This window comes from Kogia breviceps, chromosome 8 (assembly GCF_026419965.1).
Source record: "Kogia breviceps isolate mKogBre1 chromosome 8, mKogBre1 haplotype 1, whole genome shotgun sequence".
Lineage (NCBI taxonomy): Eukaryota > Metazoa > Chordata > Mammalia > Artiodactyla > Physeteridae > Kogia > Kogia breviceps.
The window spans coordinates 110,285,671-110,310,040 of NC_081317.1; the positions used below are offsets into that span (position 1 = coordinate 110,285,671).

Sequence of the window (24,370 nt, forward strand, 5' to 3'; positions counted from 1 at the left end):
AAATATAAGGTGAAACTAACAGGAGAATATATAAAACACTTACATATTTCATACAGGCAATAATATGCTGAAATCAAAAGACAAACAACTGTCTTTTAGCACACTGATAGGTATGTTCCTTCAAAGGAGGCCTGGGGGAAGGATGGAAATGTTCTGGGGATGGGGTCAGGGCTCAGAAATAGTTCCTGAATCACAGTGCATTTCTGTTCTTTGGGAAGTAAGTATAATAAAGGGAAGTTGCTTTGATGTGTGGGCTGAAGGTGTTACCCAAAGAACCAGCTGGCTGGTGAGGAGAGCGGACTCCCGTTCCTGCCACAGGAGTCACGCCTGCAGTTTTGAGTCAAGGGATCTTTGAATTAGTGACCAGTTCAGGGGTGGAGAACGAGCAGAAAAGAAGAGAAAAAAGAAATTCCAGAAAAGGGAGATGGAGAGAGCAGGAAGGAAGATCCTTTTGCATCTGCAGAAGGGACAGCGTGATGAAATTTTGCTCGAGAAATCAACACATTCAGAGCGGAAGAAAGTGATGCCATTTGCTGAAATTCTTTTCCAGTTCCCTGCTCTTTGGGTTGTTAGGAACAGAGGGTTGACGAGAAGCTGCCAAGGACAGCAAAGGGTATCTGATTCAGGCTGTGCATGGATGTGTCTCACACACACTGTATATATTCAGGCTGTGTATACTCTCTTGAAATGTGTGTGTAATAAAAAAAAAAAAAAAAAAAGAAGAACTTGTCTAAAAAAATATGTTTGAAATCTTGAATTCAATCTCATTTTCAGTGATGCAGTTAACCCCAGGGGTTAATTTCCCAAACCAAGGTGAGTGTTCTTTCTCAAAGCGTCCTTTTGGAAGACTATGATCATATTGGAAGATTGTGACCAAGTGCAGCAGCCTGGTGTCCTTGGGCTGTGCATGGAATCGTCACCAGGTCGCAGGTGAATGAGCTCACTGAGGCCAACTTCATCTTCCTGTGTTAGCCTCGAGAGAATCCTAAATCAGAAAACCCTGGAGCAGAGGGGACCTTACATGCGGAGTCTGTCCCGCACTCTACAGATGGGGGGGATGGGCTGGAAGGGCAGGGGAGGGGAGGGGAGTCGGGTTTCACCAGCCCCCTGAGGCAGAACTGGGATTGGATCCCGGGTCCCCTGAATCTTAGCCCAGGGCTCTCCTCACCTGGACGACCAAAGGTCAGGACGGCTGTACCCCTGCGGCTGTGTCAGAAGCAGGAGAGACGCGAATACTCCTGGGCTTTTCCCGAATTTGTTTCCGGGATGAGGACTGGGAGGAGAGGTCAGTGAAAATTCTCCCGGGAAACAGTGTCTTTCAGCCACGACCGGGCCTGATTCCCAGGGTGTGGCCAATGAAAACTCATTTGAAGGAATATACTCAAAACGCAGGCTGCAGGGGGCGGGGCGGGGTGGGCGGGGTGGGCGGGGCAGGGGGCGGGCGGAGGGGCCCTGGATCCGCAGAGCAGGTCGGCGGCAGCGCAGACCTGCCCACCCCGGGGCGCTGCGCATCAGCTCCGCTCCGCGCGGGAAGGAGAGGCTGCGACCAGGCCGGGCCGGCCGGGCTGCCCCGGGCTCTATGACACGCTGTAGCTGTTGTAATACGTGGCCGTGGCATCAGCCAGCACGGAGATGAGGCTGGTCTCCGTGGGGCCCGTCGGTGTCACCTGCGAGACCGGGCCCTGCCCGCTGAGGGCCCCGGCCCCGGCGGCAGAGTCTGGGTGGCCGGGAGTGTTCAAGTACTGGTCGAACTCATTGCGATCCATGTCCCCCAGGAGTTCCACCTGGCTCAGCTGATCCAGGGCGTCGAAGCCCGGGTGCTCGGGAGGCGGGGAGAGCTGGCCCAGGTGGGCGTGGAGGTTGGAGTGGAGAGGAGGGTAGGCGGCTGGGGAGTAATAGGCAGGAGACGGGGGGCAGCCGGGCACGGTGGACATCATAGAGACGCCCGAGGACTGGCCGAGGGCCAGGGAGCCCAGGGGATGGCCGCAGTGGAGAGGGCTGGGGGCGTACTCCGGAGAGTAGGGGGGCCCGGGCAGATGAGGGATGCGGCGGGAATGCGCATGCTCCTCCTGGCAGGGGGAGGAGAAGAAGCTCTGCTCCGGCTCCAGCACGTCCAGGGGCGACATCTCCGGCGGGGTGGGCAGCCCGTAGGGATAGGCGTCCACGCTGCCCGGGGTGCCGCCGCCGCCGCCGCCGCCGCCGGCCGGGCCCTCGTGGAAGCAGCCCCGCAGGCCGGGCAGCGTGGAGCCCGGGGAGTACTCACCCCTGTCCTCCTTCTCCCCCGGCGCCCCCCGGCCGCCGCCCCGCTTCTCGGGCAGGGCGTTCTGGTCGCGGGAGAGCGAGCTGAGCAGGAAGCCGGGGTCCACGCGCTTGCACAGGCGCTTGGCCTGCTTCTTCCTGCGCGGCCGGTACTTGTAGTTGGGATAGTCCTGCATGTGCTGCAGGCGCAGCCGCTCCGCCTCGTCCACGTAGGGCCTCTTCTGGGACAGTGTCAGCGCCTTCCACGACTTTCCTGCTCACACAAGTCAGAGAAGGCCGCGTTCAGCCTCTGCGCGGCTCGGGACGGCCCGTGCACCTGTCTCCGACTCGGGCCTCGGAGCATCGCACATGCACACGCCGGCCGCCTCGGTCCCCCGTCCCCCGCCCCCGCGGTCCCCCCTCCGCACAGGACGCACCGCACTCCTCGCATCCTCTTCCCAGCCCACGTCCTGCACGCACAGTGAGGCCAAACCAACCTCTTGCACGCCCCAAGGCGCTCGTACCAACTAGGTAGGCACACAGTCACTGGCACCTCTCCTGTCAAAGCCACCAGATAACGCGAACGTATCAACAGTGTGGGATTCTCGGTGAAAGGCCCAACTGACCCAATGTCACCGACAGGACAAAAACATGTCACGACTACAACACTGATTTGGGCTGCCAGTGCTAATCATTTGTGCATTGCAGTGAAAACCCCGTCTTCCTCGATTATCGCTGCCCCATCAGGAAGTGAGTGATGCTATAATATTTATCTGTGGCATAAATCTCACGGGCCTTCTTGTCAGGGAACTCAGGCTCAGTCAATAGTTTTACAGATGGACGTAAATTACAGGATCTCACTTAGGGCATCAGAGGATTATCCCTTACATCTGAAGGTCAAATAGGACCCTACTGCATGCAACACGCACGCACACGCACACAAGCCATGGCTTCCGGTTGTCTACTTAGGACCCTCTGACCATGGCAGGGGGCACCTGCTCAGCCACTGGACTCCCTGTACAGAAGCAAATCCCTCACCTTCCCCTGGTCTCTGTTTTCCTCACTATAAAAAATATATTGCGATGTTACGCAACTCAAAACTGTCTCCTGAAGAAGCATCACACACGTGTACCCCACTGGTGCAAAAATGCTGGTTTTACATGTATCTTCTATTCATCCTTATTCACTTACGTGTTGTTTTGTGAATCGCTTTAGTATCTCTTTCTCTCTCAAAGTACATTGCACATCCCTCCCGCTACAGGTTTTCTAAAGGCTGCTTCTGGACCCCTTAGATTGTTACCTCCTAGGGTGGGCTTGGGATTCTATAACTTGACAAGTTCTCCCATGACTCTACTGTATCCTGAAGTCTGAGGCAAACTAGCCCAGAGGGCAGCTCCCGCCTCCAAGCCCTGGAAGGAAAGGGGCCACATCTCCCACCCAGAGCACCCTGCACAGGGCCGAGTCCAGAGCTGTGTGCCGGCTGGCCGTGTGTGCCGGGTCCACAGAGGGGGCCGGACGAGGGTAATTATTCAAGGCGTTCTCCTGTTGGGATGAAGGTTTATAACTATTCCGACAGACTTGTCAATGAATACAATGAGCTCTCACTTAAAAAGGCGACTTGAAAAGTGTCAGGAACTCCAGATTTGGGGTTGGCTATTAGTTTCCAGAGTGTGGCTGAGGCCTAAAGACCCAGATACACCAACACCCTGACTATGGACTGAATATAAAATGTGACTCTAGTTTCTAAGTGCACCTGGATATTGTAGTATTCATAAAATATAGGTTCATCTTTAAAACCACTAAATGTATAACTAACTGTCTTTACATGCTTTCTCACTCATAACATAAAAAATACCAGCGCTACTGGGTGAAGTTTTTAATGTTAAAGGTTGCAGAGCTAATAGTCAAAAAAAAGTCTGGGCTCTCACATGCAGCCCTTTCCTTTCCTAAGTCAGAAAGGAAAGGGCTGGGCGAGATCATGGGCTTGGGGTGGAAATAGATCATCCTGCTGCTCCCCTATTAGCAGGTGTAGAAAGTCCACATTTTTCAAAGCAACACCATGTTGGTTTCCTTCGCCTAGCGCCAGGGGCTGTGTGGTTAAGCAGGAAGGAATCAGTGTCTTTCCTGCAAAATGCACTGTAACCTCTGGAAGCCTAAGTGCCAACTGCCAGCAAGGACCAGCTCACAGGAAGCGTTTGTCACCCAAGTCCCTTTGCCTGTCCTCTCCCTGGCAGCAGGCAGCCCTAATCCTGCAAGGCTCCCCAGCTTGAGTTCTCCCATTCCTGGACTTGGCCTGCTCTATCCTGCTCACAAGAGCTGTGCTTGAGCAAAAGGCATGGCACTTGGGCACACCAAAAGAAAAACTTTTAGGGGCCCACAAACAAAAAAGGTGTTTTCATTTCTTTGGGAACCTGGAGAAAAATGTAAACTTTTTGCTTGAAGAAATGTTTTATTATTGTATATATTAATATATTTTTCTTTAGGCCAACACAGTATAAGGTATGATTTAAAATATTTTTTATGGGGGAAGGGGCTCACTAAGACACTGGCCCACTAATTCATCCTGGGCACAGCTAGCCAGGGGGCTGGGCCGTGGGGTAGGAGGCTCTTGGAGACCAGCACTCCATCAGCTGCTTTGAAAGGGCGCCTAACTGCAGGAGGACCCTTTCCGCCAGAGGGCCTGTGGCTTTAGCCGGCACAAAGGTGGGTGTCAGCCCTCACTCCAAGGGATCTGGGGAAGGTGCCCCGAGCTCCAATGGAAAAAGGAAAAAGGCTGCAGTCTGGGCCGGGTGGGGTTGCAGAGGGCAGGGCCAGCCTCGGGTGACCACTCACTGTCCCTTCTCACAGGGCCTGGCGCCCGCTGGGCACACAAAGTGCTTTGAAAAGTTCCCATCCATCGAAATGAATAAAAACCACGTTGAAGGGCAAAGAGGTTAGGAGTTGGGCAGAGGTGATAAATGCTCAGCTCCTGACAAGAGAGTGAGAGAAGAAACCACCCCCCCCCACCCCCGCCAGAACATCTTCTCTCTAGGCTCCTGGGCCTGGCTTGTCCGTGTCCCCAGTCCCGCCGCCGGGGCTGGGACCGCACAGCAGCCGGCGAGAAGCGGCCGGGCTCCCAGGACAGACCCGCACTGGCCGCGCTAAGCATCCGAATCAAATTTTCTACACTCCTGAGACTGAGAAACAGAGGCTCGAATCAAGTCCACTTTGCTGTCGGTTTAATAATTAAGGTAAAGCAGGGATGCGTTCCCGCAAGGTCTCTCTTCACGAATATTCGTTAATGAGAGTTACGACCACCCTCTGCGATCGTGCCCGCGGTGCGGTTCGGGGAATGAGGGCTTTTCCCGCTCCGGTATACCCGGCGAACGCCCGGTGCACCCAGCCGCGGCGTGGCCGACCCGGCCCGTCTGTGCGCGCGGGGCCCCTAACTCGGCTCCCGTCCCCGCCAGTGGGCCTCTCCGGCCACCCCGGCGGGCCGCGCGGGTTCCCTTTGGGCCTTGTCCGGGCATCCCTGCTCGGCATCCCCGTCCCCGAGCGCACGCCCACGCTCGCCCCGATGCCCAGCCTCGCGGGCACGGCGCGCGCCCCACGCCGGGTCTGGCCCACCCCGCCCGGCCTCCGGCCGCCAGCCCCCCGCCCGCCGACCCCGGGCCGCGCCCCGCCCGGCTCACTCACCCAGCATCTTGCTGAGCTCCGCGTTGTGCAGGTCCGGGTTCTGCACCGCCAGACGTTTCCTCTCGTCCTTGGCCCACACCATGAAGGCGTTCATGGGCCGCCGGATACGGCTCTCCGAGCCCTTGTCCCCTGGCGGGCGGGGGGCGGCCGGCGGCGACAGCCCGTCCGACAGCTCGGCTTCCAGGGCCGGGCACTCGAGCCCCTCGGGCCACGGGTAAGCTCCCAGCAGCGAGGCCATGGCCGCGCGGGGGTCGCCTCGCTTCGCGTCGACGGGCCGGCGCTGACCTGGCCCTCGCACCGGTCGGGGCGTCCAGCTTGGCCGGCAGCCGCGGCCCGGCCCCTTATTTATCAGCTTCGGGCGGCCGCGTCCTCCAATGACTCTCGAAGGCGGCGCGGCCCCTCCCTCCTTCTCGGCGCGGGCCCCCTCCCTGCGTCCCGGGCCGCCGCGTCCCCGCTCCGACCTGCCGGGAGGGAGGGCCGCCTCCCCCGCGCCCGCCCCCGGCCCGCGCCTCCGCCTCCCAGGTCCCTCCCGGGGATCCGCGCCCCGCCGCCCCGCGACCGCCGCTCGGCCCGCCCGCTCCCCTCTCAGGTGCCGCTGGCCGGGAGGCGGGCGCCGGGCCCGGGAGCGGGAGCCGGACTCCAGCGCCCTGTCCCGACTGGCCGCGGCCTCCCTGGGCCAGGCTCCGCCAGCTCCTCCCGCGTGTGGAATCCTACGGAGAAGAGAAACCAAACAGGTTTCGCTGGGGGTGGCCGGGCACGAGTGACTTTGACTGTGAATCCCGGCCTGTGACAGAACACACCTACCGCTTTTCTAAAATGACCTAAGGGGCGACGACCTTGCCCCCAGCCAACTTGGGCGGCCAGAGAGGCTGGCAAGGGCTGGATCCCGCGTCGGGTTCGCCGCGGTGCCCACCCGAGGGCCCCCTCGACAGCCCGCGGCTCTCTGGCTCTCGGAGAGCACATCTGCGTCCTCAGTTCTGCCTTATTCACCCTGCCGTCTGGTCTGATTTCTCTCTTCTCGCACCTCTACCCCCATCCCACCCTGGTCTCCGGTGTCCCGGCCTCCCGGCCCCTGGCCTCTAGCCCTTCCCTCGCGGAATTCCCTTCTCGTATTTTCTCTCTTCTCCTCCGAGCGGAGTCATCCCCGCCCTCCCCTCCCGCGTGCTCTAGGCTTTGGCTCGACCCGGGAGCTCCCGAATTCCCCTCCTCCTGACACCCCAGGGTAGACGAGGCTGCGGGTTCTGGGCCTGCGCTCAACTCGAAGGGCTGCGGGCTGGGAGCTCGGGGCCATCCATCCCTCGCAGACGCGAACGCCCTGCTCAGAGGACAGCTCCGCGCCCTGCTGCTTCGTGTGAGCAGGGCTCTTGCCCTGGCTCTCACTTCAGTGCGGGCACACAGGAGACACACAGGAAATGTAGAATAAGTGAATGAATAAATGAGTGCGAAGATACGGCTTAGACACATCCGACTGTATAAAACAGGGCAGTCGTAAGGCTTGACGAGATCTTGGAATCCCATCCACAAATATTTACTGAGTGCCCCGCCCCAACCCCGTGCAGGGCTCTGCAGAGGCGACCCTGAAAGGAGGTGGCACTGGGAGAGGACCGAGGGGCCTGCAGTCAGGACCTGTCTTCAGTGGTGGGTTACTCCACGCGTGACTCAGGCCTCCTCTCCCAGTCCTAGAAGGAGGAGGAGGATAAAACTGACCTCACAGGGCTTTGTGTGAAAGCTCAAACTCTACACATACATGTTGGTTGATGTTAATATAACTGTTCACATGCATCCCGTAACTTCTAACCCTGGATTTCAGGGTCCCCCGTGCAGTGACTGAGTTCACAGGTGCCTCGTGTGCAATATGTCCTCCCGGACCGGGCCCCACGGCTAAGACCGGGTAAGTGGGTGGAGAAGTGCAACTTCTCCGTTTCTAAGTCCCACTTTCAACCTCCAGAGCCCCGGCCTTCACAGAGAACAGACTGAGTAGTTTCCGCCTCCCTTACAGCCAGGACCTAGTAGCAGCACCCTAGGCCTGGGCCCTCCACCCGCCGCTCTCGCGGGCCGAGGGTGATCGGCGAGGGGCGCGGGGCGCGGGGCGCGGCGCAGCGCTGGCTGGAAGGTTGGTGTCGGGAGCCGGGAAAGCATCTTGGAACCCGAGGTGGAGCGGATGGGGCTGGCTGGCACCGGGGATCCGGAGAGAAGGGGGTGATTTGCGGAGAGAATGTGTCCGCGGTCTAGGCTGACTTCCCTACTTTGGGACGCCTAGGCCGTTTCCCGTGTTGAACCTCTCTGCCAAAAATTCCTTAAGAAAAATCCCCAGACCAGAATGCTCCGGGAACCGCGGGGAACTAGGGCCGCGCCCGGCCGGGGGTGCAGCTCGTTGTTGGGGGAGCGAAGAGATCCCCGCAGGGGTATTTGCGCGGCAGCCCAGGGCCCCTGGAAGGAACCGACTGCTACCCTTTCCAACCTCACCGTCGCTGCAGGGCGGGAGGATGCTCCGCAGGGTCGGAGGCCTCTGGGGACAGCGCCCCCTTGCCGGCCGTGGGCGTCCCCTTCCCGGCGCGCAGCCCCTGGCGGCCTCAGTGCGCGGTTCCGGAACAGAGCGTGCGCGCGGTGGGGCCGCCCCCAGGCGCCAGGTTAGGAAGCTGCACGGGCTCCGGGGAGCGCAGAGCTGTCCAGTTGGATTCCAGAGTCCGACAGCGAAGATGGAGAAAACAGCGGGGGCGGGGACAAAGAGAATACGTGTTGTGATTGTTGTCTCCAATAATAATGCCTTGCATTTCGTCCGGAGAGCGCGCGCGAGCTTGGGTTGTGCAGGACCTGGGTGTTCAACTCCACATCGCCAGCACGGGCTTCGCCCCGAGCATTTGAGCTGTGGGCACAAGGGAACCGGGCTGTCTCTCTCGCTCCATTCCTTTACTTCTTCACTCACTTGCATTGACTCACCTGGGCAACTTTATGCAAGCGCGCCCTGGTGCGGGCGGCGCTCAGGGATGCTGGCTCACTGCGACCTTCAGTCCGCCGAGCTCCGCACAGACCTCAAGTGTCCCCAAAGCCCGGGGCTCGGAGGCCTGAGCGAGAGGGTCAGTGCTGGCGTCCTCCGAGGCATCCCCAACACCTGCCTGGCCAGCGCTGGGCCCTGGACCGCGGCCAGTTGCTGGCAGAGGCTCATCAATGGAGACTGCGCGGTGAATTCGAGAGCAACCGTGCCAAGAAGGGTCGAAACGTATGGGACTGCGGCGCCCAGTCCTGCGGGTGCTTGGACCCGCAGCGGGATGGGATGGGGGTTCCCGCAGACATGGAGAGTAGAGCGGCGGGTCCGCGTGTGACGATTCGGGGGCGCTGTGCGCCTGCCTGCCCACAGACTGAGTCTTACTCTTGCGGTGTGTATTGTGTGAACGCTGCTCTTTCTCAAATGACTTTTTTCTTTCCTTTGCTTCTTCCCTTTCCTCCTTCTGTACTTCTCTGCTCCCCTCCTTCCCTCCCTCCCCCCTTCCCTTTCTAATCTCCCCCCTCTCTCCTCCCTTCCCCCATCTCTCCCCTCCCTCCCACCTTCATTTAGGTCTGTAGTTCACTGAACACGGTTTATACAGGAACAAGGACTTGAAGTCAGAAACCGGTTGCTTCAAGTTTCTAGCAGTGTGATGATCATTCATTCAGCTGATCTCAGCCTCGGTTTCTTCACCAGTAAACTGGGGATAATGCGGGATTACTGATGTGGTGTTTGTGAAAGAACCTCGTACACTTAAATAACTGTGAAATATTGTAAAGTAATGAATGGATGGAATTCTAAATATAAAATTAATAGGGTCGAGCGCACAAAACTTTCCCCGTGAGGAGCCTTCCTTATTCTATTCCAAACTGAAGTGTTTCGGTGATTCTAGGGGAAGGAGAAAGAAGGGAGGAGGGCACACATTCCTGCCTCGACCCGATTCCAGCCCTGGCCCCTGGCACTGGAGCCCTGCGCAGGACCAAGTGCTGGCAGCTGCGCCAGGCTGGAGAGGCCGTGGCTCCCAGCCCTCCTCTCTGCAACGGTTTTGTGCACATGGTCTGCTGGTGCTTTTTGTCCCTCACATCTGGCTGGTGGCTGAAATCATCATCACCGCGATCACCTTTGCTCACACTGATTTATCTGTTCTCCACTGACAGTCTTTGCAAAGGTCATTCCCAGCTCACCCTCGCCTCTGTACAACCCTCTGTGGATTGGCGGCCCAGGCTGTAGTAGTAAGCCAATTCCCAGATGAGGCAGGTGGCACAGCAGAGACCTGAACACACATCTCTCGTCCTCAGGTCTCTGCTTCCCCATTCCGGGGCTACCCCGGGTCAGCTTCCAGCTCAAAGCAGAGCCCTACGCCAGAGAGAAGGGCTTCTAACCAGCTGCTGCGTCTCCCACTGCTTGTGTGCCCTTCCAGACCCATCGCTCAAGTTCCACTGGACCTTTCCTCATCCAAAGGGCACTGGAAGTTCAAGGTAAAGTGAAAAGCAAATGGGTAAACCCTGTTGGCCACGGGTAAGGTGCATGCCGGAGAGCCAGGAGACCTCGTCCAGGCCTGCTGACTGCCCTCTCCTCTCCCCTCCACGCACCCCACCCGGCGCCTGGCTTCCCTCCAAGAAGCAGAGTTCCTCTCTTTCAACCAACAGAAATCTCTTCATAGTCATTTAGGAGAAATTCGTCAAGGTCTCAGATGCAGAATAATTTCGGGGGGATTAAACCACACAGCAGAGATTTAAGATATATCTGGGGGCTTACCCGAGTGGACACAAGGACACCTGGACAGAGTTTCACAGTGTCTTAGGTTTAACAGCTTTTCTACAGGGGACTAGGGGGAAAGGAATAGGATTTTCAGATGACATTGCTTCTGAGCATGGGTAGCGTAGACCCCCTGGCAACAACAAAACTCTATTGTAAGAGGGACTTTATAGTAACAAAACACCGGGGTAGAGAAACCCAAGTTCCCCGGATCAGACTTTCTGGTTACTACAGAATGCCCCCTCTACATGTGTGTGCTCGTCTCTGATCAGTCATTTCTCCCAGTGAATGGTGGATGGATCCTGACTTAGAGCCAGAAGACATAAGTCCCGTCCCATCTGCCACTACTGACTGAGCACATCTGAGCAAGTCTCCTAGCCAGTGCACAGGGTAGAGAGCCTCGGAGGCCCAGTGAACCAATGACGGGCTTGCCTGTGCTGTGTGCACACCGAGGAGAGCACCGAGGTAAGCTCTGCTCGGCCTGGGATTTGTGTTTGCTTCCTGCTAGCCCTGAGGGCCAGGAGAGTTCCAAGCCAAGAACAAACCTTTGCTACATTAATTTTCTTCCGCTCCACTCTGAACGATGATCAGATGTCCTTCTGTAAGGGAGCACACGTGCAGCATTACTGCACTGAAACAATCTTTATTTAATTGGTCAGAAGTTAAATTCTGACAAATGTAAATGGAGAAACCAACAGATGACAAGAAAAACTAAGAGTTGGTTTAAGGACGGATGTTCGATCTCTTTAATCCTATTGCCTCTTCTTTCCAGATGCCTAAGAGGCAGAGGAGACATTGACTAGAAACCGCCTGTAAATAATACAAAATGGAAAGTAAGTCTTTTCTGAGCCGAGGTGCACACGTGTCAGGATAATGAGTGACGTGAGGCGGGACTGATAGCGATCTCATCACGGAGCACTCCGTCATCAGCCAACAATTCTGCTGTGAGAAACCAGGGATACTTGTTTGGCTTATGAGACTGCTTTAATGCGCGGATTTCAAGCTACCATTATTTTACGTTTTTTTGATCAGATGTTCATTGAAGTACAGTGTGCCCACAGAGGAGTGCACAGACATGCGTGATGGCGGAGATTTCTCCGGCGACCACACCTGCATAAGCAGTTCGCACAGCACGAAACAGAATGCTGCCAGCCCTACTGGGCTAAGGCTCCCGCTACCGCTAACTTTTAAGTCCCTTTAGGGCAGGGACTGGGTGTCATTCTGTCTTAAAATGGAGTATAGGAAGAGAAAATGTGAGGGATAGTAAGTCCAATAGACAAGGGGTCAATTGCCACTGAAAGGCTATTACTCAGCTCCCAAGCAGGGCACACCGCACCCTGGGGGCCTCGTGGGGACGCACTGGGAGCGGGGAGACTGGGCAAGAGCTCTCATCGTGGTTTCCTCAGGAAGGAACGAGTGAGGGAGGCAAATGGGGCTTACGATTGGCTAGGCTGGATAATTTGGGTGGTCTCTGGGGTATAGGGGCTGTTCCTGGTTGTGTGGTAACTGGCCTTGGGGTGATTAGGGCGGGAGGACAGTGGCCCAGAGTGCAAGCGCTCCTTAAAGGAGGTGTTTAGGGTGGGGGTTTATACTTGAGAAGTGCACTGGCCAGCAAGGTGTTTACTGCTCTGGGAAGTAGCTGGCCCTGGGAGGGGCGGCCCCTCCAGAGTCAGCAAGGCCCCAGGTGTCAAAGCATCAGCACACAGACAATAAGAGACATGGTTAATATACACTCAGCTTTGACACCCCGGAACCTAAAATCATGTGTGGCATGTAACGGGCACTCGATAAAAGAGGAAAGATGGAGGGAAAAGAGGAGGGAGGGAGGGAGGGAGGACAGAAGGGGACCGCGCACAGTGGGCTGGCTACTTGGGCGACACGAGGGCTGACTTCAATAGCCTCGCTCCCCACAAGTGTCAAAGCGAGTTGCCCACAGCCGCTCATGTGGGGACCCCATTCAAGAGCTCCAGGATTTATATTTAGAAAGTTGGGATGTCCCCGCAGCGTTAGACGTCCCTTTATGAAGCCTTCACTGGGAAACACGGCCCTCATTCAACATCACTTAGACTACCTGTTTAAATTAGTCCTTGAACCATTCACCCCGCATTTCTGCTGGTATCTGACAGGGATCAGGGAAGAGATGTGCTCTAGTTACCTATGGCTGTGTGACAGACCACCCCAAACGCAGCAGTGCAGGCGACCACTGTTACTATGTTCAGTGACTCTATGGGCAGGAATCTGACAGTGTACAGCAAGGGTGTCTGCTTCATGATGTCTGAGGTGTCAGCTGGAAAGACACGAATGGCTGAGAGTGCCTTGAATGGTCTGAAGCTGGAACCATCTGGAAGCTTCTTCACCCACATGTCTGACACCAAGGCTGGGATAACTCAAAGGCTGGCCTGAGCTGGGACTATTAGCCGGAGTGTCTATCCATGGCTTTTCCATATTATTTTGGCTTCCTCTTAACATGGTGGCCTTAGAAGAGGTTTATTTCTTACATGTCAGCTCAGCTCCAAGAATGAGTGTTCCACAAACAAAGCGAAAGCTTCATGGTATTTTATGACTTAGGCTCAGAGATCACATGGCATCACCTCTGCTCTGTCATCACCAATACTCTATTGGTCAAAGCAGTCAAAAGCCTGGCCAGATTTAAGGGGAAAGAACATAGACCCCCAATTCTCAATATGGGGAGTATCAAAGAACTGTGGCCATGTCTTCAAACTACCATGACGTGTGTGTATGTGTGAGATGGTGGTGGTGAGAACGCCAGAGGTTTAAAACTGATAAGAAACTAAGTAACTCATAACAATACTCCTTCCCTCCCCAAGGCCAAGGTCAAGGCAAAGAAGTGTGTCACCTTCTTCTTCATGCCTCCCCCCTACATACATTACACAATGCCCTTCCTCCAAAAGGTTTCTCAAAGCTCCCCCAAAGAAAATAGTAGAAATAGGGTAATAGTAATTTCATTCTTACCCTAGTTTTGTAGATGAGGAACTAAGGCCCACAGAAATGAAATGACAGCTAGTGAGTGGCAAAACAGTACTCATTCCAAGGCTCTCTCAAGGACACCCATTCATCGCTTAATTCTCCACAAGATGTAGGGCTTGAATGAAATGAGGCTGGATCCAAACAAACAATAGCACTTAAGAAAGTCACCTTTTAAATCATAGAAACTTCCACTTCTGCCCATGATGGAGAAACAGGGATCAGATCTCTCTTCCTACCTTAAACCAACACAAACCTAGATAAAATATATGAAACGAAAGTTTTCAGTCATTGTACACAATGTAGAACAATAATCCTGGAAAAGAGAAACAGACAAGGTGAACCAAATAAGTTCCCCCGCTCCCTGTCTGGACAAAGTTTCCAGGTCACAGCACAGGGAAGGGAAACTGAATCAGAGACTAGTGGTCTTGCTGTGTTGAGGAGACAGTGTTCTGAATTCAGGGAGGACATAGCAAAGAAGAGGGCCCTGCAGAGAGGGAGAGCCTCAGATATTTGCAGAAGGGTCTCTTGGAATCTTTGGCTGAGTACTCATATGCACATGTGTGAAAAAAAAAAACAACAACCAAGACTGTGGAAAAAACGCTGGAAAAAAAGTTTTTGAAAGAGTTTCTTTCAAAGAAAGAGTTTCTGTTCCTACCAGCCAGGGTGGAAAAATGTCCTAATACATGGTGCATCCGGTAGTGTCCTCAAAAGAGTATTGGCTTTTGGGGGAAATAGGTCACAGAAAAATACAATCCATAACCAGGATTATGGGCCCGTGAGCCATGGCCGCTGAGCCTGTGCGTCCGGAGCCTGTGCTCCGCAATGGGAGGGGCCACGACAGTGAGAGGCCCAGGTACCACAAAAAAAATAAAAAATAAAAAATAAAAACACTGGAAGAAAAAATTTAAAACTCTGAACGTAGAATTCTGTACCCAGCCAGAATATCTTTTAAAATGAAGGTAAAATAAGAACTTTTCAAACATGCAGAAGCTTAGCGAAGTCATTATCAGTAGACTAGCACTATGAAAAATGCTGAAGGAAGTGCTATCACAAAGGAAAGTGAAACTAAATGGAAATTTGGATCCACATAAAGAAATGGTAACACATGGGTAAAGAGAAAAGACTTTTTTTTTCTCTATTTTTAAAAACCTCTTTGAAAGATAATTGTTTCAAGCAAAAAAAAAAAAAAAAAAAAAAAAACAACAATATATTATGGAATTTATAACATATGTAGAAGTAAAATGTTATGATAAAATAGCACAAAGACCATGAGGAGGGAAATGAAAATATACTTGTAAGGTTCTTGTTCCATATGTGAAGTGGTATTTCATTATCTAATGGTAGACTTTGATCAATTAAAGATAAATATTGTAAACCCTAGAGCAACCAATTTTTACAAAGTGAATAGGGCTTCCCTGGTGGCGCAGTGGTTGAGAGTCCACCTGCCGATGCAGGGGACATGGGTTCGTGCCCCGGTCCGGGAGGATCCCACATGCCCCGGAGCGGCTGGGCTCGTGAGCCGTGGCCGCTGCGCCTGCGCGTCCGGAGCCTGTGCTCCACAACGGGAGAGGCCACAGCAGTGAGAGGCCCGCGTACCACAAAAAAAAAAAAAAAAAAAAAAAGTTACCTGTGAGGGCTTCCCTGGTGGCGCAGTGATTGAGAGTCCGCCTGCCGATGCAGGGGACACGGGTTCGTGCCCTGGTCTGAGATGATCCCACGTGCCGCGGAGCGGCTGGGCCCGTGAGCCGTGGCCGCTGAGCCTGCGCGTCCGGAGCCTGTGCTCCACAACGGGAGAGGCCACAGCAGTGAGAGGCCTGTGTACCGCAAAAAAATAAAAAATTAATAGATTATTAATGTAGATAGTATTATATCATAAAAAATCAATTAATCCAATTTATACAAGACAGGAAAAGAGGAAAAAAGAAACAAAACACAGATGGGACAAATAGAAAACAAAGAGTAAGATGTTAGATTAAAACCCAACCATGTCAATGATCACATTAAGCATTTGTGGTCTAAATACTCCATTTAAAAGGCAGAGATTGTCCAGTTGGATAAAAAAAAGCAAGACTCAACTATATGGTGACTACAAGAAATCCACTTTAAACACAAAGACACGGATAAATTCAAAGTAAAAGAATGGGAATTCTGGTTTCCAGTTTGTCATGGAAGGGGTTTAGAAGTTATCAGTCACATTCTAACAACAAGCAAAGAGATGAACAAACTGAAAATGAACAACTCTTCTTGGATCCATCAGAGAATTAGGCCACAGGATGTGAGATAATAGAAAATATATATCGGTCTCTGCCTCTGGTTCCTGGCACAGAGTTCCTCAAGCCCTTGTAAATTCCTAAGTGATAAGAGCACTAGGGGCATCTTTTGTTCTATTGAGGTGACTCTGGCTGGGCACTGGGATGGTGGCTGGTCACCAGAAAGACTAAACCATAATTAGAAGCTTGGAATTTTCAGCCCCACCCTCCATCCTCTAGAGAAGGGAAAAGGGCTGAAAATAGAGTTATTAATTGTTCATGGCTACCTGAGGAAGCCTCCATAAAATCCCCAAAGCACGGTGTTCAGAGAGCCTTCAAGTGGGTGAACACATCCACACCAGGATGGGGATGCACTCCAGCTTCACAGGGACAGAAGTTCCTGCGCTGGGGACCCTCCCGGACCTCACCTATGTATCTCTTCATCTGGCTATTCATATGCACCCTTTATCATATGCTTTAATAACCTGGTAAACGTAAGTAAGAGTTTCCCTGAGTTCTGTGAACACTCTAGCAATTTAATCAAACCCAAGGAGAGGGTCGTTGGAAACTCTGATCTGTAATTTGTTGGTCAGAAGCACAGGTGATAACCTGGGCGTGCAACTGCTGTCTGAAGTGTCTGTGTCTCGTGGTACGCAGTCTTGTTATATTATACTAAAAGGCAAAAACACAGTTTGAAAAGAAAGAGCAAGCATCAGAACCAAATTCAGATATGACAGGGATGCTGAAATTATCAGACTGGGGATTTAAAATAACCATGATGGGGACCTCCCTGGCGGTCCAGTGGTTAGGACTCCGTGCTTCCACTGCAGGGGGCACGGGTTGGATCCCTGGCTGGGGAATGAATGTCCCCGCAGGCCACGTGGAGAGGCCAAAAAAAAAAAAAAAATCTATGATTAATATATATGCTAAGGGCTCTAGTGGAAAAACTAGACAACATGCAAGAACAGATGGGTAATGTAAACTGAGAGATGGGAATTCTAAGAAAGTATTAAAAAAGAAATGCTCCAAATAAAAAGCATTGTCACAGAAGTGAATGCCTTTATGGATTCATTGGTAGACTGCACACAGCTGAGCAGAGAGTCAGTGAGCCTGAGGATATGTCAATAGAGACGTCCCAAACTGAAAAGCAAAGAGAAAAAAGACAAAACAATTGAAACAGTATATTCAAGAATGGTGGGACAACTACAAAAGGTGTAGCATATATGTAATGGAAATTATGCATGTTCCCATGTACCAGAAGGAGAAGACAGAAAAGAACAGAAAAAATATTTGAAGCAATAATAATAATCCCCAAACCACATTTTCAGGAAATTCAGAGAACACTAGATAGGAAAATGCCAAAAAAAACTACATCTAGGCACATCATATTCAAACTGCAGAAAATCAGACAAGGAAAAAATCCTGATAGAAGCCAGAGGAAAACTTGTCCTACCAGTAGAGCAGCAAGAATAAGAATTACACGGGGCTTCTCTTCAGAAATTATCCAAACGAGGAGAGACTGGAGTGAACAGTCTGACTGCTGCACATCCTTGCAACACTTGTAACTTGATGGTTGTTGCTATTGGTGGTGGTGGTGGTGGTGGTTTGTTTTTCCTTTCTTTTTTATAACAGCCATCCTAGTAGGTGTGAAATGATATCTTGCATATAGTTTGAATTTCCCTAATGACTAGTGATGTTGAGCATCTTGTCCTGTGGTTATTGGCCATTTGTATATCTTCCTTGGAGAAATGTATATTCAAGTCCTTTGAGCATTTGTTAATAGAGTTGTGTTTTGCTATTGAGTTGTAATTCTTTATATATTCTGGACATCAATCTTTTATTAGCTATATGATTTGCGAATACTTTCTCCCATTCTGTGGGTTGCATTTCACTCTGTTTTATAATGTTCCTTGTCACACAAAAATTTTAAATTTTGATGAAGTGCAACTTAATCTATTTTCTCCTTTGTTGCCTGTGCTTATGACGTCAATCCAAGAAATCATTGTCAAATCCAGTGTCAAATCCAATTTTGCCCCTGTATTTCCTTCTGAGAGTTTTATAGTTTTAGTCACTACATTTAGGTCTTTGATCCCTTTTGTTAATTTTTGTATATGGTATAAGGCAATGGTCCAACTTTATTGTTTTGCATGTGGACATCCAGTTTTTCCAACACCATTTGTTGAAAAGACTGTCCTTTCCCCATTTAATGGTCTTGGCACCCTTGTTGAAAATCATGTGCCCATATACCTGAAGGCTTATTTCCAGGCTCTATATTTCTTCCATTGGTTTATACGCCTGTTTTTATGCCAATACCACACAGTTTTGGTTACCATAACTTGGTAGTAAGTTTTGAAATCAGGAAATGTGAGACTTTCAAATTTGTTCTTTTCAGGATAGTTTGGTTATTTGGAGTCCCTTAAGGTTCCATATGAATTTTAGGATGTATTTTTCTATTTCTGCAAAAATCTCTCATTGCGATTATGACCAAGATTTCATTGAATCTGTAGATCATTTGGGGTAGTTATTAACATCTTAACAATACTGAGTCTTCCAATTCATAAACATAGGCTGTTTTTCCAGTTATTTGTCTTCTTTAATTTCTTTCAGCAATATTTTGTAGTTTTCAGTGTACAAGTTTTAGCGTGCTGGGTTAAGTTTATTCCTATTTTATTCTTTTTGATGCTACTTTAAGTGAGAATTTTTCCTTAATTTCCTCTTTGGATTGTTCATTGTTAGTGTATAGAAATGCAACTGATTTTTGTGTGTTGATTTTTCAACTTTGCTGAATTTATTAGTTCTAACAGTTTTTCTTTTTTTGGTATGTGTGTAATCTTATGGTTTTCTGTATATAAGATAATATCATCTGTGAACAGAGGTAGTTTTACTTCTTCCTTTGGAATTTGGATACCTTTTATTAATTTTTTTTTCTAAAATTCTCTGGCTATAACTTCCAGTCTTATGTTGAATAGAAATAGTGAGAGTGGGCATCACTGAATTATTCCTGATCTTGGAGGAAAAGCTTTCAGTCTTTCTCCACTGAGTATCATGTTGGCTATGGGTTTTTCATAGGTGGCCTTTAGTATGTTGAAATAGTTTCTTTCTAGTATACATTTCCATCTTTTCACTTTCAACCTATGATCCTTAGATCTAGAAGATCTAGTGTCTCTTATAGTTGGATACTATTTTTTTTGTCCATTCTCCCATTCTGTGTCTTTTGATTGAGAAGTTTAACCCATTTACCTTTCAACTAGTTACTGATATAAGAACACTTTTGCCACTTATTTTCTGTATGCTTATAGCTTTTTTGTCCATTTCCTCCATTACTGCTTTCCTTTGTGTTCAGCTGACTTTTTGTAGTGAAACATTTTTATTCTCTTCTCATTTTCTTTTTTGTATTTTCCATAGATGTTTTCTTTGTGGTTATCATGGGAATTAGATACACCATCCTAAAGTCATGACAATCTACCTTAAATTGATACCAACAATTTCAACCACATACAAAACCTCTATTCCTTTACAGATCCACTCCCCTCACTCTGTTATTGATGTCACAACTTACATCATTATATATTGAATACCCATTAACAGAGATTTATATTTTTAATTAATTTGTCTTAGAAGACTGTAGAAAACAAAAATTGGAGTTACAAACCAAAATTACCGTACTATTTTTTCTATTTGTCTATGTATTTACCTTTACTAGAAAACCATTTATTTTCATATGAGAGTATAGACATATTCTCTAGTGTCCTTGTATTTCAACTTGAAGGTTTTCCCCCCCAGCATTTAAAATATATCATCTTATTGCTTTCTGGCCTGCAAATTTTCTGCTGAGAAATCTACTGATAGTCTTATTGGGGATCATTTGTGATGATCAATGTGATGTCATTTTTCTCTCGCTGCTTTCAAGATTCTCTATCTTTGGCTTTCAACACTTTGATGATAATGTGTCTTGCTGTGAGTCTCTTGGGTTTATCCCACTTGGAGTTTGTTAAGCTTATTGAATTTATATCTGTATATTTCCCTAAATTTGACATGTTTTCAGCAATTATTTCCTCAAATATTCTCTGTGCCCCTTTTCTTTCTTCTCCTTCTGGAACTCCCATAATTCTTATACTTGTCTGCTTGTTCTGTCCCACAAGTCTCTTAGGCTCTGATCATTTTTCTTCCTTCTTTTTTTTTCTTGTTTTCTTCTCAGACTTGATAATTTCAAATGTCCAGTCTTCAAGTTCACTGATTCTTTCCTCTGCCTGTTTGTGTTTTTTTTAAATTTTTTTTAAAAAAATATTTATTTTATTTATTTATTTTTGGCTGTGTTGGGTCTTCGTTGCTACACGTGGGCTTTCTCTAGTTGCGGCGAGTGGGGGCTACTCTTTGTTGAGGTGCACAGGTTTCTCATTGAGGTGGCTTCTTTTGTTGTGGAGCATGGGCTCTTGGTGTGTGGGCCTCAGTAGTTGTGGCACGTGGGTTCAGTAGTTGTGGCTCGCAGGCTCTAGAGCTCAGGCTCAGTAGTTGTGGTGCATGGGCTTAGTTGCTCCATGGCATGTGGGATCTCCCCAGACCAGGGCTCAAACACATGTCCCCTGCATTGGCAGGCGGATTCTTAATCACTGCGCCACCAGGGAAGCCCTCTTTTGCCTATTTGAATGTGCTGTTGAATCCCTCTTGTGAAAATTTCATTATTGTATTTTTCATCCTGGAATTTTCTGTTTTGCTCATTTTTATATCATTGCCTCGTTCATATGTAGTTTTCCTAATTTCCTTTAGTTCTTTGAGCATATGTAAGACAGTTGTTGTAATGTATTTGTCTGTATGCTTATAGATTTTGTCTCTCAGGTCCACTGTATGTGTTTCTTCAGAGGTTGTTTCTGGAGATTTATTTTGTTCCTTTCAAAGGGCCATGTTTCCCTATTTCTTTGCATGCCTTGTGAAAACCAGGCATTTGAAAAAACAGCCACTCTACCAGTCTTTGCAGACTGGCATGGGAGACGTTTACTAATTAGCAGGTCCCTATGCCTGGAGGTCAGCACAAGGTGAAGGCTTAAGAGCTTCTAAGCTCTTTTCTGGGAATATATCCTGTCTGGGCCTGTGTGTATATGCTCTCAACCAACCCTGCCCCCGCCCACCCCCTTCCCCTGGCTGCTTCTAAATTTATTTATTTCCCAGACCTAATGAAACTTAAAAGCTTTTGCACAGCAAAGGAAACCATAAACAAGACGAAAAGACAACCCTCAGAATGGGAGAAAATATTTGCACATGAATCAACGGACAAAGGATTAATCTCCAAAATATATAATGAGCTCATGCAGCTAAATATTAAAAAAACAAACAACCCGGGCTTCCCTGGTGGTGCAGTGGTTAAGAATCTGCCTGCCCATGCAGAGGACACAGGTTTGAGCCCTGGTCCGGGAAGATCCCACATGCCAGAGCAATGAAGCCTGTGTGCCACAACTACTGAGCCTGTGCTCTAGAGCCCGTGAGCCACAACTACTGAAGCCCCGCACCTAGAGCCCGTGCTCCAAAACAAGAGAAGCCACCGCAATGAGAAGCCTGCGTGCCGCAATGAAGAGTAGCCCTCACTCACCACAACTAGAGATAGCCTGCACACAGCAACGAAGACCCAATGCAGCCAAAAATAAATAAATAAAGTTTTTTTTTTAAAAAAAAACAAAAAACCAACCCAATCAAAAAATGGGCGGAAGACCTAAATAGACATTTCTCCAAAGAAGACATACAGATGGCCAAGAGGCACATGAAAAGCTGCTCAACATCACTAATTATTAGAGAAATTCATATCAAAACTACAATGAGGGGCTTCCCTGGTGGTGCAGTGGTTGAGAATCCACCTGCCGATGCAGGGGACACGGGTTCGTGCCCCGGTCCGGGAAGATCCCACATGCCGCAGAGCAGCTGGGCCCGTGAGCCATGGCCGCTGAGCCTGTGCGTCCGGAGCCTGCGCTCCGCAACGGGAGAGGCCACAACAGTGAGAGGCCCGCGTACCACAAAAAAAAAAAAAAAAACTACAATGAGGTATCACCTCGCACCATTTAGGGTGGGCATCATCAGAAAATCTACAAACAACAAATGCTGGAGAGGGTGTGGAGAAAAGGGAACCCTCTTGCACTGTTGGTGGGAATGTAAACGGATACAGCCACTATGGAGAACAGTATGGAGGTTCCTTAAAAAACTAAAAAATAGAGCTACCATATGACCCAGCAATCCCACTACTGGACATATACCCTGAGAAAATCATAATTCAAAAGGACACATGCACCCCAGTGTTCATTGCAGCACTATTTACAATAGCCGGGTCATGGAAGCAGCCTAAATGCCCATCAACAGATGAATGAATAAAGAAGATGTGGTACATCTATACAGTGGAATATTACTCAGCCTCAAAAGGGAACGAAATTGGGTCATTTGTAGAGATGTGGGTGGACCTAGAGACTGTCAGAGTGAAGTAAGTCAGAAAGAGAAAAACAAATACCATATATTAACACACATATGTGGAATCTAGAAAAATGGTACAGATGAACCTGTTTGCAGGGCAGAAATAGAGACACAGATGTAGAGAACGAACGTATGGACACCAAGGGGGGAAAGCAGCAGGGGGTGGGGCGGTGGTGGAATGAATTGGGAGATTGGGATTGACATATACACACTAATATGTATAAAATAACTGATAAGAACCTGCTTTATAAAAAAATAAAATTTAATTAAAAAAAATAATAATAAATGTATTTATTTCCCAAAGAGTCTCACTCCAGCTGTTTCTCAGGGTCTTAGATGTTCTGTGTATTCCTCTGCCCACAATCTTTTGCCCCCAGGCACCTGTGGACCTGGGGTTCCCCTGCAGTTTCACATGCCAAGGTGCCCACCAGTTCCTTCCATGGCTTCCAGACTAAGATCCAAACTTTGCTGCTATTCCCTGAGTCCTGAGTCAGGAAGAAAGAAACCAGTCCCTTGGGCAGCCCACAGATAGGCTAGAATGTTAACAGTTTCCACTGGACTCTTTCTGGCCCAAGGGACAGAAATGAAGATCGGGCCACTTCCTCTTGACTTCATGGTGGGGGGTGGAACGAGGGCAAGTAAAAGCATCACAAAATCTTCTACCACTCTGAGTGAAGCTTTTTCTTGACTGAGTGTTCACTTGGCTTCTGCAGATCTCTGCCGGTTTCCAGAGCTTCTAAATGTTATTTTGGTTAGCATATAGCTGTTTATTTGCTGTTTTTGTGGGAAACCAGGGCTTGGATCTTCCTAGTCTGCCACCTTGCTGACGTCCCCAGTACTTAATTCTTCTGAGTGACTGAACATACTATTGTGCTTTTAATTTCTATTTCCAATAGTTCATTAAAGCATAAAAAATATAATTGCGTGTTGCCCTTGTATCCTGTGAGCTTGTTAAACTCACTTATCAGTTCAAGGAGATTTGGGGGGTAGATTCCTAGAGGTTTTCTATGTAGACAATCATTTTACAGCTCAATATTGAGTAAAATGCAATGAAGGGGTAGGCAAAGAATTTGGACACTTTACAAAAGAAGGTAGAAGAATGCCAATAATTAGCACATGAAAAGATGCTCACCATTATTAGTTATCAGGGGGCTGTGCAAATTAAAACCACAATGAGATAATCTTATACACCTATTAGAATGACGAAACTTTAAAAGATATGAGAATACTAAGTGTTCGTGAGGGTGTGGGACACACGGTAGCCTCATACACAGCTAGTGAGAATGTCACGTGGTAGCCTCTGGAAAACTGTTTGGCAGTTTCTAAGTTAAGCAACCTTTTATCATATGCCCTGGCCATTCCATTCCTAGGAATTTCTCTATGAGAAATGAAAGTATATATCCAAGTAAGAATTTGTATTTGAAAGGTTCTCAGCAGTTTTACGTACAAGAGTACATGACTGCAAAAAACCCAAACGTTCGTGTGATAGATAAACGTGGTCTCTCCACAAAACGTAATTTATTTAGCAATAAAAATGAACCACTGACAAATACAATAACGCTGTTGAATCTCAAGAGCATTTATATGCTAAGTTGAAATGATTCCACTTACAAGAAATTCTAGAAAAAAATAAAGCTATAATGATAGAAAGCAGATCAGTGGTTGCCAGGGGGCCAGGGCATGGGGGGAGGGAACTGACTGAAAAAGAGCACAAGGAAACTCACTGGCTGATGGAAATGTTCTAATCACAATGGTTGTGATGATTACACACTGTATCCACTTCTCAAAGCTCATCAGATCGCCCGCTTAAAATTGGTGAATTTACTGTTTGTAAATTACATTCGAATCAGTCTGACTTTAAAAGTACAAAACTGAGTGCTAGGCACAGATTTCTTTGGGCTACAGGTGCCCACTGCCCCAAGATACACAGAAATGTGGAATAAGGAAACAATTTTCATTTACTTATTGATTCCATTATTTATTTATTAAAAAATATTTCTTAAATACGTGTTAGGGGATAGGCACA

General features: G+C 49.2%; 1 protein-coding gene across 2 annotated transcripts; it reads right to left on the reverse strand.

The window, feature by feature from the left end:
- Window positions 1-702: 702 nt before the first annotated feature.
- SOX7 (SRY-box transcription factor 7) lies at window positions 703-6,254 on the reverse strand. 2 transcript variants are annotated; one of them, XR_010841673.1, is made up of 3 exons: window positions 5,914-6,254; window positions 1,169-2,512; window positions 703-1,000 (listed from the first exon to the last, which is right to left on the reverse strand). XR_010841673.1 is itself a non-coding variant. In XM_059071293.2 (2 exons), exons 1-2 carry the CDS (start codon window positions 6,149-6,151, stop codon window positions 1,578-1,580), a joined length of 1,173 nt encoding a protein of 390 aa, XP_058927276.1. In that variant the 5' UTR covers window positions 6,152-6,254; the 3' UTR covers window positions 703-1,577. The 2 variants fall into 2 exon arrangements, 1 of the variants encoding a protein (XP_058927276.1); XM_059071293.2 differs by having other exon boundaries at window positions 703-2,512.
- Between the last annotated feature and the right edge of the window lie 18,116 nt (window positions 6,255-24,370).

Coding starts and splice junctions, on each gene's coding strand:
- SOX7 (XM_059071293.2), bottom strand. CDS start 6,151: ATGGCCTCGCTGCTGGGAGCTTACCCGTGGCCCGAGGGGCTCGAGTGC. Junction 2,513..5,913: donor GGAGCTCAGCAAGATGCTGG/GTGAGTGAGCCG, acceptor TTGTGTGAGCAG/GAAAGTCGTGGAAGGCGCTG.